Source organism: Poecilia reticulata, linkage group LG14, assembly GCF_000633615.1.
Source record: "Poecilia reticulata strain Guanapo linkage group LG14, Guppy_female_1.0+MT, whole genome shotgun sequence".
Taxonomy (NCBI): Eukaryota; Metazoa; Chordata; class Actinopteri; order Cyprinodontiformes; family Poeciliidae; genus Poecilia; species Poecilia reticulata.
Window position 1 is genome coordinate 18,650,598 of NC_024344.1, and position 16,491 is coordinate 18,667,088.

A 16,491-nucleotide genomic window follows, 5' to 3' on the forward strand; every position below is an offset into this window, starting at 1 on the left:
GGTAAAAAAATTAAAATAATCCAAACAATTTGATCGAAACCCATGCAGTTCAAAAGGTCGTGCAGAGCTGATTAGCTTCTCTACAAGCTCATCCCAGGTTTTGTTAATTAGCCTGATGCTCCAACATGCAAATGGTGAATGGATGAAAATGGTTCAACTGCGCGATCGTTCAGTCCAAGTACATCAGTTTATGTTGGAGAGTCCAAAACCTGGCATCCTGAAACTGTTTCTGTCACTCTGAATCAACTTGAAATCACAATAGTTTACCTCAGCTGTGATTTGTTAAGTGCATCACTTCTAAATCATGGGCTGTCAAAGCAGATGACATGAGGCTTTATTTATTCCAGAAGCATTTCTTCTAAACAGTACATACAGACTGACGCAGGAAGTATCCAAACATAAGTTGCTGATCCAAATCTCTACTTTAAGCTTGATTCTTGTAGAGGGTTTTGCAGGTGAACCCAAGTTAGTTCATACATCTGTCACTTTAAGACGGTGAAACCACTGTTGGGGCCCCCACAGTGGTTTCCAAACACTTTCTGCCCCCCTCCCATGGATTACAATATAGATCACAATAGGAAGAGTTAGACTTTGGACTTCTGATTGAAACGGTGTGTGTGGCGTGTAGAGAGACTCTTACAGACTCCCTGTTATACTCCTCCACTACCCCCCAGCACACACAGTGTTCATCGTTGTTGGGGGTTTTTTATTCGTCCATCCTGCCCACTCCCCCCTGCAATGGCACGGCGCCCCCCTAGGGGGCGTGCCCCACAGTTTAGGAACCTCTGCATTAAGATTAAAAAATATTTTCAATAAACCAAATAGCTTGTTTGTTTCACTCCTGACAATAAATCGATGTAAAATGAGTGTTTTTAAAAAAAAAATCTGGTTTGATTTATATTTTGCTAAAAATATTGTCAAAAATAATTTATACTTTTCTTAATAATTGGTGGAAAAATCAAATCAAAGTGTTCTCATCATTTCTAAGCAGCTGTTTGCATATTTTCCAAGTCTTCCGGTTTATTCTGTTAGAGAAATGTTTGGAAGATACTTTAAAAGAATCAAAAGTTAAAAATGCTTTGCACCTTTAAATTGGCCAAGATTTTCTTCACTTTGGGAGACGGGTAATCGGCCGATACTTGCATGTCAAACCGATCTCATCTACCTCTGCCAAGGTCTGAAAATCAGCCGCTGTGCCCCGTTTTCTCTGCCATGAGAGGGGCAGGCAATCGTCACCCCACTGTTGCCAAAGTAGTGACTTTGTCCCTATATTTAGCAACTTTTCAGTCAATAAAGTAAATCTGGATCAACCAAAACCTGAACTGGCAGGTCAGGGTTTTTTTAGGGCAGTGATCAGTCAGACAACTGCAATTGATGCACTCCTAGTAAAACTCCTAGCTAAATATTTTTGATATTTGTATAATTGAAATAGCACAAGGGTAACGGGCTCCGTTGGAGGGGAAAATGTAATGAAAAGCATCAGCATTCAAAGAATAAACACTGTTTGCTTGATGCCTCGAAACTCTTTGGGAAGAAAAAACAGCTACTAAACATCGTTCAGTTTTTACTCGCGCAGTTTTTAGGTGTGGATCAAATGAAGTATTTGGTAAAGTTTTCTTATTTTTCAGCCCGACATTTCCACCACTTTCATTTATATCCGAGGTATAAAGTTTTACCTGCAAATTAACTCAACAGCACAAAGTGGGAGAGAAGAAAATCCGTGGGGGGAAAAAAAAGGATCTACTCATCACCGTTTTCTGCAAGTATTCAAAGGGACAGTTGGGCGAGTTTGCGTGCTTTAGGAAAATACTTATAAATGAGGTGGTATGGTGGGCAAAGCCAGTTATATGAGCCAAAACCTGCTGGACACTTCAGATCAAACGGTCTTCACCCACCAGTCTATCTGCTCTCCCACTTGCACCAAAGTGTTTCTTGCTGGGAGAATAGAAATAATAAAAGATGGCTAACCACAGGCGAAGCCAGAAAGGAAATTCAAGTGAAAGGTTGGGAGCATTTATGGGAGGATGGATCACTTTCAATTACTGTCCCACCCACCCCAAATGCCTTTTCATCTGCACAAAATGATGGGTTATTACCCACACATTTTTTCTGTTTCTTCCCAGTCCTCATCTATGTGGGTTACTCTGGTAAAGTAGCCCAAATAGATGATTCTAATGTTGAGAAGCTTTTTCTTTTACCCTGGTTGTTAATAATGTGAAAAACATGTCCATTTTTAACTTCTCCTCAAGGTAGGAAAGAGAAGAGAACAAGCTATTGTGTATTAATCCACATGTTTTTTTTTTTAATATTCAGTAATGAAACTTTAATCAATATTCCTTTTTTTTTTCTTTCTGAGGTACAAATGTGACAATTAGGCCCATTTCCTTAGGCACAGTTCAACATAATAAAAGACAAGAACATGATTTTCAAAAATCTACAATTTGTCTGGATCTTTAATTACATTCAACAAACTAGAATATTATTGAAAAGTCAATTTATTACACTGAAACACAGAGATGAATGTTTGAACCTTTATTTCTGTTCACTGTGATTATTTTCCACTTGTAGTTAACAAAAACATGACATTTGAAATTAGAATATTACATCAGATCAATTTAAAAAGTATGTTTAACACCTGCTTAAAGGTACTTTTAATCTGACAAATGACCCTCGTTGGAGTGTATATTCTGCTTTGCTGTTATGACTGTCTGGCATTTTTCACTTTGATATTATGCAGCTGTGATGACTTCCTATCAAAGCTTTCACCTGCCTGTTGCTGTTTTTTTTTTGCCCATGTCTCCGTCTGGTTTGATCTCCTCAGAGAGCAGTTCCTCAAAACCAACGCCCAGCTCACCTTCCGCTGTCGTCAGCTCCTCTCTGAGCTCTCCTACATCTACCCCATCGACGTGGTAAGACTGCGGCCTCATGCTCCTATTCTACACGTTTTTCATTCATTTTATGTATTTTTTAAATTTACTTTTTGTCCTGTGTCCAGTGTGGCACTCTGAATTTATGACACCTTGTCAAGGTGAACCCCAACAGATTTACTTTCACAAGTGGAGCATTGCAGCTTTTTGCTACGATGGTCCACTTGATGTTTAATAAACTTAATTAGAAATTGCTTTGGGTTTATTTTCAATGTAGTGGACACAGAGATAGAAAAGAAATGGAGAAAGCTGTGGAAAAGAATGAGATGAGAGGAGAGAAGGAAACATAGAACGCATCGTAGGAGCCTGCTTCTACACCTGCAGAAAGAGAGGAAAAATAAAACGGACAAGACGTAGCAACAAACACAATATCCATATGCGCTACACTGCTACGTCACTTAAAAATACACAATATGTATTTTAAATGGCTTGGCTTACCTCTATGCTACTTCTCTCTTCATTTTAAACACGTCACGTATTCTAATGATTGCAAACGTCACGAAAAAGATCCAGTTCTTGAGTCTCTATTTAGTCCGGTCCTCGGTCAGCACCGATCAAGCCAAAAATTGTCACCAGCTGATTTCTCTGTGCGTCTCCGAAGACGGAGTAATAATCACATTAAAAAAAAAAAAAAAAGCTCTGGAGACAGTTTTTTTGTGTGATGTGCCTTCCCCCCCTCAGACCCCCATTTTTAGTCCAAAATAATGTCTAATTCCCTTTAATGTCCGTTTCACAGTTCACATTTCACTGCTTTCAGAGATCATCCAGAGTCCTCACATTTCTGTCGATTCCTCACAGACTCATTATAATCACTCAGTTTTGTAAGATGTTTGGCTCTCGAGTTTAAACGCTGGAATGCGGACACCACAAGACAATAACCGGATGATTTACAGCAAATCCATCTGCCAGCTGCGCACCGTTTCCTCCCGCATGATCCCTCGTCTTGTGTGGGTCTGTTTCTGCTGGCTGCTTGTTGTCCTTAATATGAAACCTCCTATTTAAATCCGCAGGTCAATCAGTCGGATTATGTCATCTGTGGAGTGAAGCTGCCAAACTCGGACGACTTTCAAGGTAATTTAGTACGTGTCTGTGTTTGTGTTTTGGGTTACAGGGAAGGAAAAGAATGCAGGACAATTTATTTATCCTCCCTTTAAAGCTTGCGAAGGTGGATTGATGTTTACTGAACGATCTGGAACGTTCCACCGCTGAAACGCCTCGCTAAATTGACAATTATATCTGAACCCTGGCGTGTGTGTCCCATTTTGGACAGAAAATAAGTCGGATGGCGATATTCATTATTATTTATTAGATCAAATCATGGAAACACGGGAAAGTGTGACTTTATTTTTTTTGTTTTTTTTTTTAGTTCTATTCAGTCGTGCCTGTGAAAGTTAAGTGGACCTCACCTGGTTTCAATGAGAGCTCGGTTAATTCAGCTCTTTTCCAAAGACACTGTGTGGTTCATTTGCTCCCTTAAGTTCCTTCATGCGTATTGTTCCTCTCCTTATTTTCCCTTCTCTTTGCAAAATTATAATAAATGGAAAGAAATAATCCAATATTTTCCCACATTTTTTTTTAGCTTTGCAGCTACAGAAATAAAGAAAAAGAAGGTGGCTCCATACCGAGTTGGACAAAATAAAAACAAAGACTGGAAGGAATTTATTTTGGGGATCTTTAACTCTGACAATAATTGGGAGTTTTGTGCTCCAGACGGCTTGAATTTGTCAATCTGGTTCGCCTAAAATCTTAGGTTTTGGTTCGACTGAAAACGCTCCAAAAGCAGGAAGTGAGCCATAGCACAGGGCATTCTGGGTAAATACAACCAAAACAAACACGCGAGTCTTGCATTAGCGGGAGAAATACTTTGCCAGAGACAAAAGAGAAATCCTACAGCCGCTAAAATCTGACGCCACTCAATTTTTGTTTACGTTTCGTGAAGGAGGAGGAAGTTGACCTCGGCGTCTTCTTCGGTAGTTCTGGGTGCAGCGCCACCACAGGTCAGGGACTAACCGGGCATTTAAAGAGTTTGCTTTGTTTGGTTCAGTCCAGTGAGTGTGAGTGAGAAAGCAAACTGCAACAACTGAAAACGTAGCAGATATTGCAATTTTAGTCTTGAATCAAGTCTATGGGACTATCAGGTATGAAAACACCCTAAGTCGAAGGTGTCCCCCCCCATGTGGGGATGATTTTAAGTTTATCCATGCAAGTTTTTTGTCGTTTAGGCTGATCCGTGTAAATTATTGGGATAATTGTGAAGGGAAAGGAAGTGGTTGTTATGTTTTGACACCAAGAAAATCTGAAAGGTGTAGTGCACGTCTGTATTCAACTTAAATTTGTTAAAGAAAAAACACAAACTTTCAGATGTTAACTAATATTTTTGCATTTGTGTCAAAGACTCCTCTGACATTGAGGTGATAAACGGAGTAGGTGCGCATCTGGATATTTTCTGAACTGTAAGCGGTTTGTCTGGGCTCCATACCAGAACAGCATCTCATTTGAGACGCTCCTGGCGAGTTTGGACGATGGGGATGTCACTTTGGTGCTGGAAAAGACTCCCAGATGTACCACTTACTCTTTGGAAATTATCCAAATAAATCTCCTAAATTTATCCTTAGAGAACTTCTTTGTTGGAAATATCAGACTTTCTTATTTTAGTAAACTGCTGAACTTGTTTTCTTTTAAGTGAAGAAGTTAAGATTTTTTAAATTTAGCCTTTTTTTTTTTTGCTTAATAAGGCCCTGAGGAAGGACAAACCTTCATTGATTCAGATTATTAAATGCTCATGGTTTCCTCATCATGTGATGTTTGCATGTCATTATAAAGAAGTGGAACCAGATTACATGTTGACATTTTTTTATTTTTTATTTCTCTTATGTAAAGCAAGTTGGCCTGTTCTTTGATCTGAATTATTTTTTTATTTTTTTGGAGACCCTTTTAAAAGACAGAACTTTAGAAAACATTTGCCGAACTGGGAATTTTTTGCTTTCTGGCCCCGTATTTTGTACAACTTCCCAAACATTTCTCCCACATGAGCGCGGTCGCTCATCTTCCCTCAGCTACTCTGTTTCAAAGTCGTCTTCTGTTGGTTGATTATGCTTTTTTTTTTTTTCTTTTAGTTTGGATTCATACTTTGTGGACATCATGTCAGCGCAATTCATTTTCCCATGTAACAGAACACCAAAACAAAGCAGACAGCGATGCACAAAGCTTTGAAGTGTTGGCCGGAATAAAATACCTTTTTTTTTCCTGACTGTGAATAAATGTGCCGCCGCCTCGGGTTTGGATTCGCTTTGCACGACGGCCTCGGAGGCTTTGATGTGTTAATGTTGTCTCTTTAAAAAGCGGATGAATTAACAAGTCTGAGTTAAATCCTGTCTGTGCTGCAGCAAAGGACGATGGGAGCGTGGCGGTCGCCCTGGGCTACACGGCACACCTGGTCCTGATGATCTCCTGCTTCCTCCAGCTCCCTCTCCGGTACCCGGTGATCCACAAGGGTTCCCGCTCCTCCATCAAGGACACCATCACTGACAGACTCTCTGAGAAGGAGAGAGAGTAAGTTGGAGAGAGTAAAAAAATCGAGTCTGGAGAATCACAATTAACTATTGACGTTTGATGTATGTGATGAGGAATGACATTTATGTGAAAACATGCGAGATGGAAACCATTTTCCAGTGCAGAAGGAATGTTCTGGATTGGATCCCGTAGGTGGTCTATTAAATGTAGGACATGGCTCTCACAGGGACCTGCGTCTTGCCTGGACAGAATATCCTGTCGGCAGTCACTGCGCTTTGTGTCATCATCTTTCTTAAAGATCCAAATGTTTTTGCCTGAATTATTTTTCTGGATGGTTTCTTTGAGTTCGCTTCCAAAGTTCCCGCTGAGCCCAAGGAATCCACGATTCTGTCAGTAAATATTCGCGCAGAATTTACAAAAAAACTCCTGTTTTTCTGTAGAGAGAATGTTACTTCTTTTTTAAATCTGTGCGTGTGTGTGTGTGTATGCGTGTGTGTGTGTGTGTGTTTTGAAGGGCTATTTCTCCCTTTTAGCCTCACAGACCCAAAACAGAAAACGACTGATATTTTGTCCCCAGTTCAGCGGTTTTCACTCTTGGAGCTGAGATTTTTTTATTTTTTTTTTCCCCCCCAACTTGCATAAAAATAGTTGGATCCATTTTATATAAATGCCACAAAACACACACACACACAACAAAAATCCAACTGATCTGGCTCTGATTGCCTGGAGTCTTTTCTTCCACCTGAGATCTTTCTGTGGCTACTCTGAAACCGAGTGGTGTCTGGTTATTCTTGACAATCTCTGCTCCATGTCTCATTCAAGTTTGGCTCATTTTTTTTCTTTCTAAATTTGTCCCCCAAGAAATCTCTCTACTCCTGTTGATCTCTCTGGGATTGCTGTTGTACCTTCTGGTTTCAGTCAGTTTTTGACCTTTTCGTCCAGAAATGTTGGGAATGAAAGACTTTACAGATCAGATCTGACAAACACTGACCTTCTTTAAGCAAAACGTATTAGATCCTCACCTCAACAGAAAAAACTTAATGCACTTTTTAATGCAGCTGCATAAAAAAAAATTCCCAATTTGTTAGTTTTGAAATATGTTTTCGTTTTTTTTTTCTATATATATATATTTAAAAAAAAAAACTTTTTTCCAGTTCAAAATATGCAGCAACTGATCATTAAAGTGGACATATTTTTATTTTTGTCTTATACTGTTGATTTGATATAAATTGAGAAACAACTCTGCTCCTTCAGACTAGCAGCAGCTGCAGTTAGCTAACTGCTGAGTTTAAGTCTCCGAAGAACATTTCTAAAAGGTAAAATGAGAAGCATCGTTGTGATGACAAGTTGAAGGCGGAATGTCGGAAAAAGCAGGAGCTTCTTAAAGAGACAGAAGCCCAATTTCAAGCTGTCAAATTTTTAAATCAAATTTCTTTGAAGTTATGTTTGATATATACAACATTTTTGTAACAACTGAGGGTAACATACCTTCTTGATTGTGCTCTTATGTAGCCCTAAGTGCCTTGAAGATATATGGTAGTGCCCCTTTAAGGTCTGTGCAGCTGAAATGTTTCATGCTATTTTATAACTCAACATTTTGCCCTTTGTTAATCGACTTCAACTTGGGTATTGTTTTTGTAGGGCGGCTTTGGCCAGCAGACACGTCTTTGGCTTCAGAATCCCATAATGGTGACAAACCACCTAATTGCACGAAGCAAACATCCTGTGAATAATCTTTGTTTTACAATCCGACAATAAATTTTTTTAACCCAATAAAATAGATCTTGTGGGATCAAGTGTAATCATGGCTGTTTAGCTTTGGTTGCGGCGACTCAGGATGCTGATTATTTGTTGATCTGGAACCCCCCCTCCCCACCAAAAAAAAAAAAAAAAAAACACATTTCCACAGTGCTGTCATATAAACAGCACTATCAGGGGGGATTTTTCCTTTTATACAAACATGTACAGAGTTGTAAATTGCTCGTCTTCTCTGATTATGACAGCAGATGGACTGAAGTCAGACGCCGAAATCGTTTGGTTTGGCTGTGAAACGCTACAAAATACACCTCGGAAACTTCCCATCGTTTAGAGGAAGCACAGCCTCTTTGTGTCCAGGTTGAAGTAGCAACTCTGGTTTGATTTTTACAAGCAGTTGTAGCTAAAGTGTGGCCCATTTATCTTGTGTCCAATTTTTTCCCTCCATTAAGTAGTTATCTGCTCTTTCTCTGTCCGTTATTCGAGTTGAAATAACTTGGCAGAACGCAGTTCAGCTGGAAATGTGTATTTACTTTAATCCACATTTGTTTAGTGTGAAAGCAGTTGCAGACATGATTGTGTGTTTGACTTGGAGATTTTTTTTCTGAGCCCTTAAACATGAAGAAGAAAAAAAACAACTATTTTATGCTTAGATCGACTTGGAAGGCCAGACTGGATGTTAGCAGGGGTGAAAAATTGAGACAGGTGTCAAATATGGGCATGTGCGGTAAAAAATTTAACTTCGGCACAGTGTGTCCCCAACCAATCAGCTGAGTTCACGACATCGATGGTTTAATTTTCCCACACGTGATTCAGTGCTGATAGATTTTTGTGATCGAATCGATTCTGTTCCTTCAGACTAGACTAAAAGAATTAGAACAACAGTGTTCCTGAAAGGTATTTGCCCCTCCGTTGCTCTTATAGTTTTCAGATCATTGAATAGATTTTAATATCAGATAGAGAAAGGTGGCCCAATTAGTGAGCATTTAAAAATGGTTTTCAGCTCATAATTTCATTCATGGAGAGAAAAATAGCCTGAGTCACCTTAAAAGTAATTGCTCCTAAAGTCTAAATTCGCTCTGTTATATCCATGTGGCTAAATTTTGCCTGCTCTTCTTTGCAGAATTATTTAGAATCCACCACATTGAAGGGTTTTCAAACACAAACAACCCACTTAGAGTCTTACAACGGCATGCTAATCGAATTTAGATCTGGACTTAGACTAGGTGCCTCTAAACCGTTTCTTTTGTTGTATGTGAGCCATTTGGTGATGGACTTGCTGGTGTGGTTTAGGTTATTGTCCTGCTGCTAAATCAACTGGAGCTTGAGCATCAGATCCCTAAGCATTAAAAGCATCACATTACAACACCCATGTATTAAAGCAATGATGTATGATGCTCTTTTTATGAAAATAGTTTAGATCGGGGTGCCCAAAGTCTGTCTTCGAGGGCCAGCATCCTGCATGTTTTAGTTCTCTCCCTGCTGAAAGTAACAACCTTTTCAGCATGTCAATGTTCTTCTTAGGCCTCTAACGAGCCATTATTTGATCCAGGTGTGCTAAACCAGGGAGAGAACTAAAACATGCAGAATGCCGGCCCTCAAGGACCGACTTTGGAGACCACTGAGTTAGATTTATAGGCCAAGCCCAACTCAAAATTCGGGCTGGGTCAGACAAAATGATTTGCTTGATGGTCGGGTTGGGCTTGGGCATCTGTGCTGCATTCACTTAAACCTTCAGGAAAGAGAAAATCAAACCAGAATTCATGATATAAAGTTGCATTAAGCTATGCGTTATAGTCTAAATTGAAGAGTAGTTTGACTTGTTGAGGAAATAAAGTAAGGTACAGAAGTTCATTAGTGCAGCACGCTGCACAACCTAAAGGGTAAATCTGCCCCGCTCCGCTCCCATCAGTCACACATCCCAGAGGATTTGCACTCGACTCACCCTACGATTATGACAAGTGAGAAAATGGACCTGGAAGATGTTAAACAAAAACAGAAGTTACACTCCTTACTCAAATTATGATCCAAAAATGAAAGCGGTAAAATATGTTAGATTTAGATCAGGCTCGGGTGTATAATTAAAGTATTTTGGATCGAGCTTGGACGCAACGCCATCAGGCTTGGGTCAGGCTGGATTTTTTTAGGCCCAATCCAAACTCTATTATGCAACAGTGTGTTCCCGTTATACAAGATGCAACGGCACACGCCTTCTCGCACCGCAAATACACCAAATCTTAAAAAGCTTTTTTTTTGGTCTGGTTTCTAGTGCAAAAATTTTTGCCACACTTGAAATAAGACAAAAGTAACTTACAAGTAACTTCCAGCAAACTTTAGAAACTTGTTTTTAGTCACCAATTCCTTAATTTTGATGAAAAGCTCTAGTTCACTTATAAAATGGAAAAAACATCTTTTTATATGTGAAATGGTCTCCCAGTGCAGCTAGTACTTTTTCATCAATACTAAGAAATATTGCATTACTTGTAAGCTGCCTTATTCCAAGTGTACTAAGATATTTGCACTGGAAACCAGACCAAAGATACTTGGTAAGAATATTTCCCCCAAATCTTGGGAATTATTGATAGATTTGTTTTGTGCGAGGTGACCCTTCATGTTTCTTTGCCTTTGTCTTATTTCTTATTGCTGGATCAGGACCATTGAGCTTAACCGAAGTGAAAGAGCTGCAATGCATTAGATGTTTTGGTTTTTTGTGACCTCTTGAATGAGTATAGAAGAAATAACTGGGGGTTTTTTTATGTAGGGCTAGACTGGCATAAACATTTTTTCCTTAACTAAAACCTTTTTGTACTCTCTCGGGTCTGATAGTAAAATGTACTTGAGACATTGAATCTTACACTTTTTGCACAGCATTGTACACAATCTAATGTTACTATGTAAGAACATCTTTCATGCCACATCTTGGACTTTCATTGCCTGAAGGCAACAGTGCTGCTAACTGCGCCACCGTGCAACTGCCATCCAAATAAAGTACATGTTTATTAGACTGCAGGCTCTTAAAGGGTGCCGGGGGAATTTTCTCTAAACCAAAATCTCTGCAAACGATTCAAACCCTACTATTTAAGGTTTGAATAACTAGGACTCCAGGACATATACAGCAAGTATCATCTGAAATGATAAAAGTAATCTTCTCTCCTTTGTAATTTTGATTGCTCAGACACACAGAGATAAACTCTTCTCATCTTGATTTGTTTTTGTGTTGCCTTGGTAGCAAATTGAGCCTCCCAGTATTTGCAGTCTTTTCAGGTGTTCAGAGATCAGAACGCGTAAATCAATTTGACGGTCTTCGCATCATGCCTTGGGGACGTAAACACTTCACTTCCATGCTATGTAACTTTCTATCTTTTTATTGTTTCAAGGCTGGCACGTAATTGAGGAAAACTATTCAGTTTGATGGTCTTAACATCAGCCGGTGCTTTTGTCTGGGCGCTTGGTGTCTGGGGTGATTTGCAGAGACGCTCCGTAATGGCAGAGAGGTCAAAATGATTAATATTTGTGTGTGTTTTGGTCTTGTAACCATGCATCAAGAAACAACTGAGCACCGTGAAAATAATTGCATGCTTCGGATGGACTTTCTGTACTGTGGATTTGACATTCCTCACATTCAAGAGTTCAGTAGAAAAAGACTTTTAATAGATGAGAAACACTTGATGTAATCTTTTTTTTTTTTTTTTCATAGAGACATGCTTCCACTAGTCTGTACTTTCCCCCCTATATTTTTATACATTGCTTTGCTGATCATCATCTTCATCATCTTTTTAGCTGCTTGCTCAACATACCAGATTGTTTTCCTTCGTCTCCTCCCATCTGTTGCATCTTCTGTCACACCATCCCTCTTCAAATCTACCCTCACCCATTAACCTTCATGCTTTTCCTTTTTTTTCTTCTTCTCTGGCAGCTCCACACTCAGCATCCTTTGCCAAAGATGTTTAATATCCCTCCTCTGCATTCTTTCAAAGCGTATTGGCCTTTTCTCTCAACTTTGCCTCCAATCTGATCAATCTGAGCCATCAATGCTGTTTACTTATTTCTGGACTGAAGTGTCTCATATCTAAGATTATTTTTCTTTGTGAACGCAGATAATCGATTCACCTGCCCAAGCCTTTTTTAAAATATTTTTTTATCCCCATAAAAAATACAAGCCAGCTTTATTCAAAAGAACTCATTGCTACTGGACTTCCTTGGACAACGTTTGATGAAATTTTGTGTGTTATCTAATTGACGTTTTGGGATTCTGAATTTGACTTTATGATTTTATAGAATTGGCTCTGCCTTGAGATTATGTGTTGTGAAATAAATTAAGAAGACGGGGAAGACAAAAAACTCAAAACTCTGTGTAGAAAAACAAAGTAATACACGAGAATCTTTTTTATAAACACCAGCGTTTAACAATTTTTGCTCTTTTCGCGCTCAAAGTGTTTCTTTCTTTCGTCAGCAAAGACGCACTTGTAGAACTGGCATGTAAATAAGCATAGACACTTTCACATCCACCAGTGGCTTTTATATGAAGATAAACCGCTGGGAGTAGAGCGTGTGAAGGAAAAACATTTAAAGCGCTTGTGTTGAATATTGACCTCTCTTTTTCTGCGTGTGTGTGATTATGTCTGACAACAGCTGGAGAGGCTCACTAGGAGTCACTTAACACATTTCCAGCCCTACCAAGCAGGATATTTACATCAACGTCAGGCAACAAAAAAAAAAAAAGAGAGCCATTAACTCGTTGAAAAGACGTGACTGGTAACCGTTGCTCTTAGGTGTTCCTGAGTAGGGCCAAACATTTGGGTTGACTTTCTACCCTCTTTCTGCATGTTTATGACCCCTGGAGCCATGTGGGCAGCAATGATGTGTGTGGAGATGGAACGCAACTAGTTTCCTCTGAAGGTGTGCAAAAATGGGTAATCAAAGTGTGGGGAAAAAGGTAACTAGAGGTGGTTTATGATCAGCTCTTTAAAGCCTCAAGCAGACGATTTGCATTGATGCACACATTTAGTTGCATCAGTTGGTGAAAATTCCTTTTGAAGCTAATTGTTTCATCTTGCCTTCCTCTGCTCTCATAAACCTTTATGTCGTTTTCGGATGATTTCACAAACCTTAGTCAGGTCGTTACTGAAGAACCCTTGAGACTGGAACTGAGTTATTCAGGTTTTGTTGTGAGAACAACAGGCTGTCGCTATATGTCAGCGTTAATCCGGTTGCTACAAGCACCACAGCTTCATTGTGGTAAAAAAGTATGTGAAGATAGTCCACCCTTTTGAGTTTGGTTAATATCACTATCCGTTCCCCTCTGTGGGTTGGCAATAATGGTTGCCTTCTGTCAAATAGAAGCAGATTTTGGAACAGGAAAACCTGTCAAGTCCTGTGTTGATGTGAACTGTGTTGTTCGGTAAAAAACGGGGCAGAATTTCAAACTGGCCCTGTAAGAGTTTTTAGAGAAAGGTGTGGAAGAGGGGTAGACATATTGGTAGGTAAGGGAATTTTTTTTATTTGTACTCTTTGACAATCTCAGAAACGATGCTGGACCAGTCTGAAATGTTCTCTGCAATCAGCGGACATGTTGCGCCCACATTTGCTCGCGCGGGGAGCGAGCTCGGTTCCAATGTTTCTGATTGCATGGGGGAGAAATGGAGAGATGCGATCCAGATGTCCGAGGGTTTGACTGAGACCAGAAGCCAGCTATTAAAAATCAAGAGCTGCCTCCTATTGTTGTTCAAACGTATTGGGAGAAAAGATGGCTTATAAAGACCATATCACTGGCAAAAGGACAATGAATGTGAGAGGTATTTAGGCAGTCCCACTCGGTTCAAACACAAAAAAACTGTCCAAGGATGTGCTGAGGGTCTGTGTAAGCGCAAAGGATCGAGGCCAGTTTGAAATTAGAGGAACTTCATTTCAACGGGAACAATATTATTCTGGGGCTTGACTATTTTTATGTCAGTTACCATTAAACAGACAAGATAGGAGTGACAATCATACCCACCATGGTCAACCATGCCTTTCATTGCTCAACAGTGTTTGTGACTGGAGTTTATAACCATCCAGACATCTACCTGTCCATTGTCGTTCGCTCATGCAGGATATCCCAGACATACCTCTTCCCAGAGTCACTCTGGAACTCGTCTGGGAATCCCAGGGTACTCCAAGGCCAAAAGGGATGCATAGTCTGTCCAGTGAGTTCTGGTTCTGGCCAAGGCAACCCAACTGATTCTTTCCGATGCAGCGAATCAGCTGCTCCACTTCAAACGAAGCTCCTCATCTCACCTCAAACATGAATTAAGCCACCCTACGGTGGAAGCTCATGATGAGAGATGAAGCACCGACCAACGGGCAAATCAAAAGTTTCACTTTTTGGCTCAGCTTCATCCTGCCCTCATTTGTGATCAAGACGCCAAGATCCCTAAACTGACTGAACGTGACCTGGAAGGAGCAGTCAATCTTTTACTGGTTGAGAGCCGCAGGGAGATGCGCACCTCTTTATGACTTCACACCTGTAAGTACAACAAACAGGATCAAGGACAAGGAGCAGTGTTGATGGAGTCCAGCTTGCAGTGGGAACAAGCTTGACTTTTTTGCCAAGATGGAAGACACAGCTTTTGCTTTGTGGATGCAAAGACTAGTTCTTAAAAGCATCCCCAACAATGTAGGCCCAGACCACAGAGACGATTTTAGGTGTATTCACAAAGGTTTTTTTAGGCTGTGCATCCGTACTGATTTGGCTTCCTGAGAGACCGGAAATTATAATTTTTGAAGTCGGGTACCAGAGAGGATACATTTAAAAACAAACTGCCTCTTGTTGGCATCATAGATCCAACTCTCTCTCTCTCTTTATCCTGCATGCTCCTCAATCTCACCTGGCGCAGTTCTGTCTTTCAGCGCCAACGATTGGCTCGGTGTATCTATTTCAGGTGCTGCGTTCTGTGTTGGGCATCAACATCGCCCTAAGTGTTGGCTCCAGAAACTTGGTTGTATTTCTTCTTCACGTCTACACAACACACATGGACAAAACAGTCAATCTTCAGCACCAGATGGATTGTGAATATCCAGTCACTTGTTTTACAGCCACGGCAAAATCCTTACTGCTCCTCTCAAATCTGTTTTGACAGTGGAGATCAAAACTGTTACATTCAGATTCATGTGCATATTAGACGTGCACACAATGTCCAATCAGTTTACACCAATAAAATGGTTGGGAGTGTGTTAGTTTCAGACATCAAAAAACAAGATTCCCATTGCTGCTGCCAACAGGTGATTGATTGTCAGTGATCTACAGCACTTCCACTTCCTTGTAGCCCAAATGACGGCATAAAAAGACACTATATAAAAATAGAGAGTAGCTGGCTCTTCCATTTAGCCTAATTAGTTGAAACAAATTACGCACATATGCTGTGTATTATAAACATTTTTTACATGTGGTAGAAATCTACGCAGGTTTGTTTAGTTTTATCTGCAGATGAGACCGGTGTTGTATCATGTGGATCAGCGGAAGTACATATTTTTTCATCAATGAGAAACATTTCCCCTCCCGCTCTTTCAACACCCAGTTATAATTTAGTGTAATTGCATAAATGTTTAGCTTCAGATGATCTTCCGAGTTGTGTGTAGCGCCGTCTGAAAATGAACCAGCCATATGTTCAGTCGTGTCCAGTACACACTGTAAAAAGTTGCTGCGTTCTTTAGAGGCACATAGAACCAGATCCCATCATTTGTTATTTCACGGCGATGCGCACGTGTTCAGCAGTGGCGCAGTCGCACAGCTGCTTTATTCTCCACAGGAGAGATAAACGAGGCAATCAGCTCCGGAGCCAGTTGATTTAAATCAAATTTGAAAACGGTCTATGATTTAGCGCCGCGCGTCAACTACAAAGGCTGTCCGGGACTGGTCAGACTGTTTACTCGTCTTTTTTGAGGTTTTCCGCCAAATCGCTCCAGGACAATGGCGGCAGAGGTATATTTATAATAGCTCAGGAAAAGTGAGGGCGTCTTCGCTAAGGTTGACAGGGTTGTTATATAAGCAGCCCTTCATCTCGGAAGTCCCGCCGTTGTCTAGGCCAGTCGAGCGAGCTTTGGCGATTCCTCATTAGAAAGATAACAAGAAGCATCTGTGCTCAAAAGCTTTCTGGAGGATTCTGTGGAGTAAAATCAGTTGCCTGTCTAATGCTGTAGGATTTCATGATCTTTAAGTGGAGAAAAAAAGATGGTTAAATGTTTCAGATAGTTATTTATATTCTTGGCCACATCTCATTAGTAAGGTCTGTAAAAGCAGTTTGTGTTGCATGTGATT

At 40.2% G+C, this 16,491-nt stretch overlaps 1 protein-coding gene across 1 annotated transcript in view; it reads left to right on the forward strand.

Annotated features, from left to right (window-relative positions):
- Positions 1–16,491, forward strand: part of uvrag (UV radiation resistance associated gene) — a 109,026-nt gene that overhangs the window by 39,391 nt on the left and 53,144 nt on the right. The window contains exons 10-12 of the mRNA XM_008428245.1: positions 2,822–2,909; positions 3,938–3,998; positions 6,314–6,479. Coding sequence (XP_008426467.1) covers positions 2,822–2,909; positions 3,938–3,998; positions 6,314–6,479 — 315 coding nt within the window. The remainder of the gene's footprint in view (positions 1–2,821; positions 2,910–3,937; positions 3,999–6,313; positions 6,480–16,491) is intronic.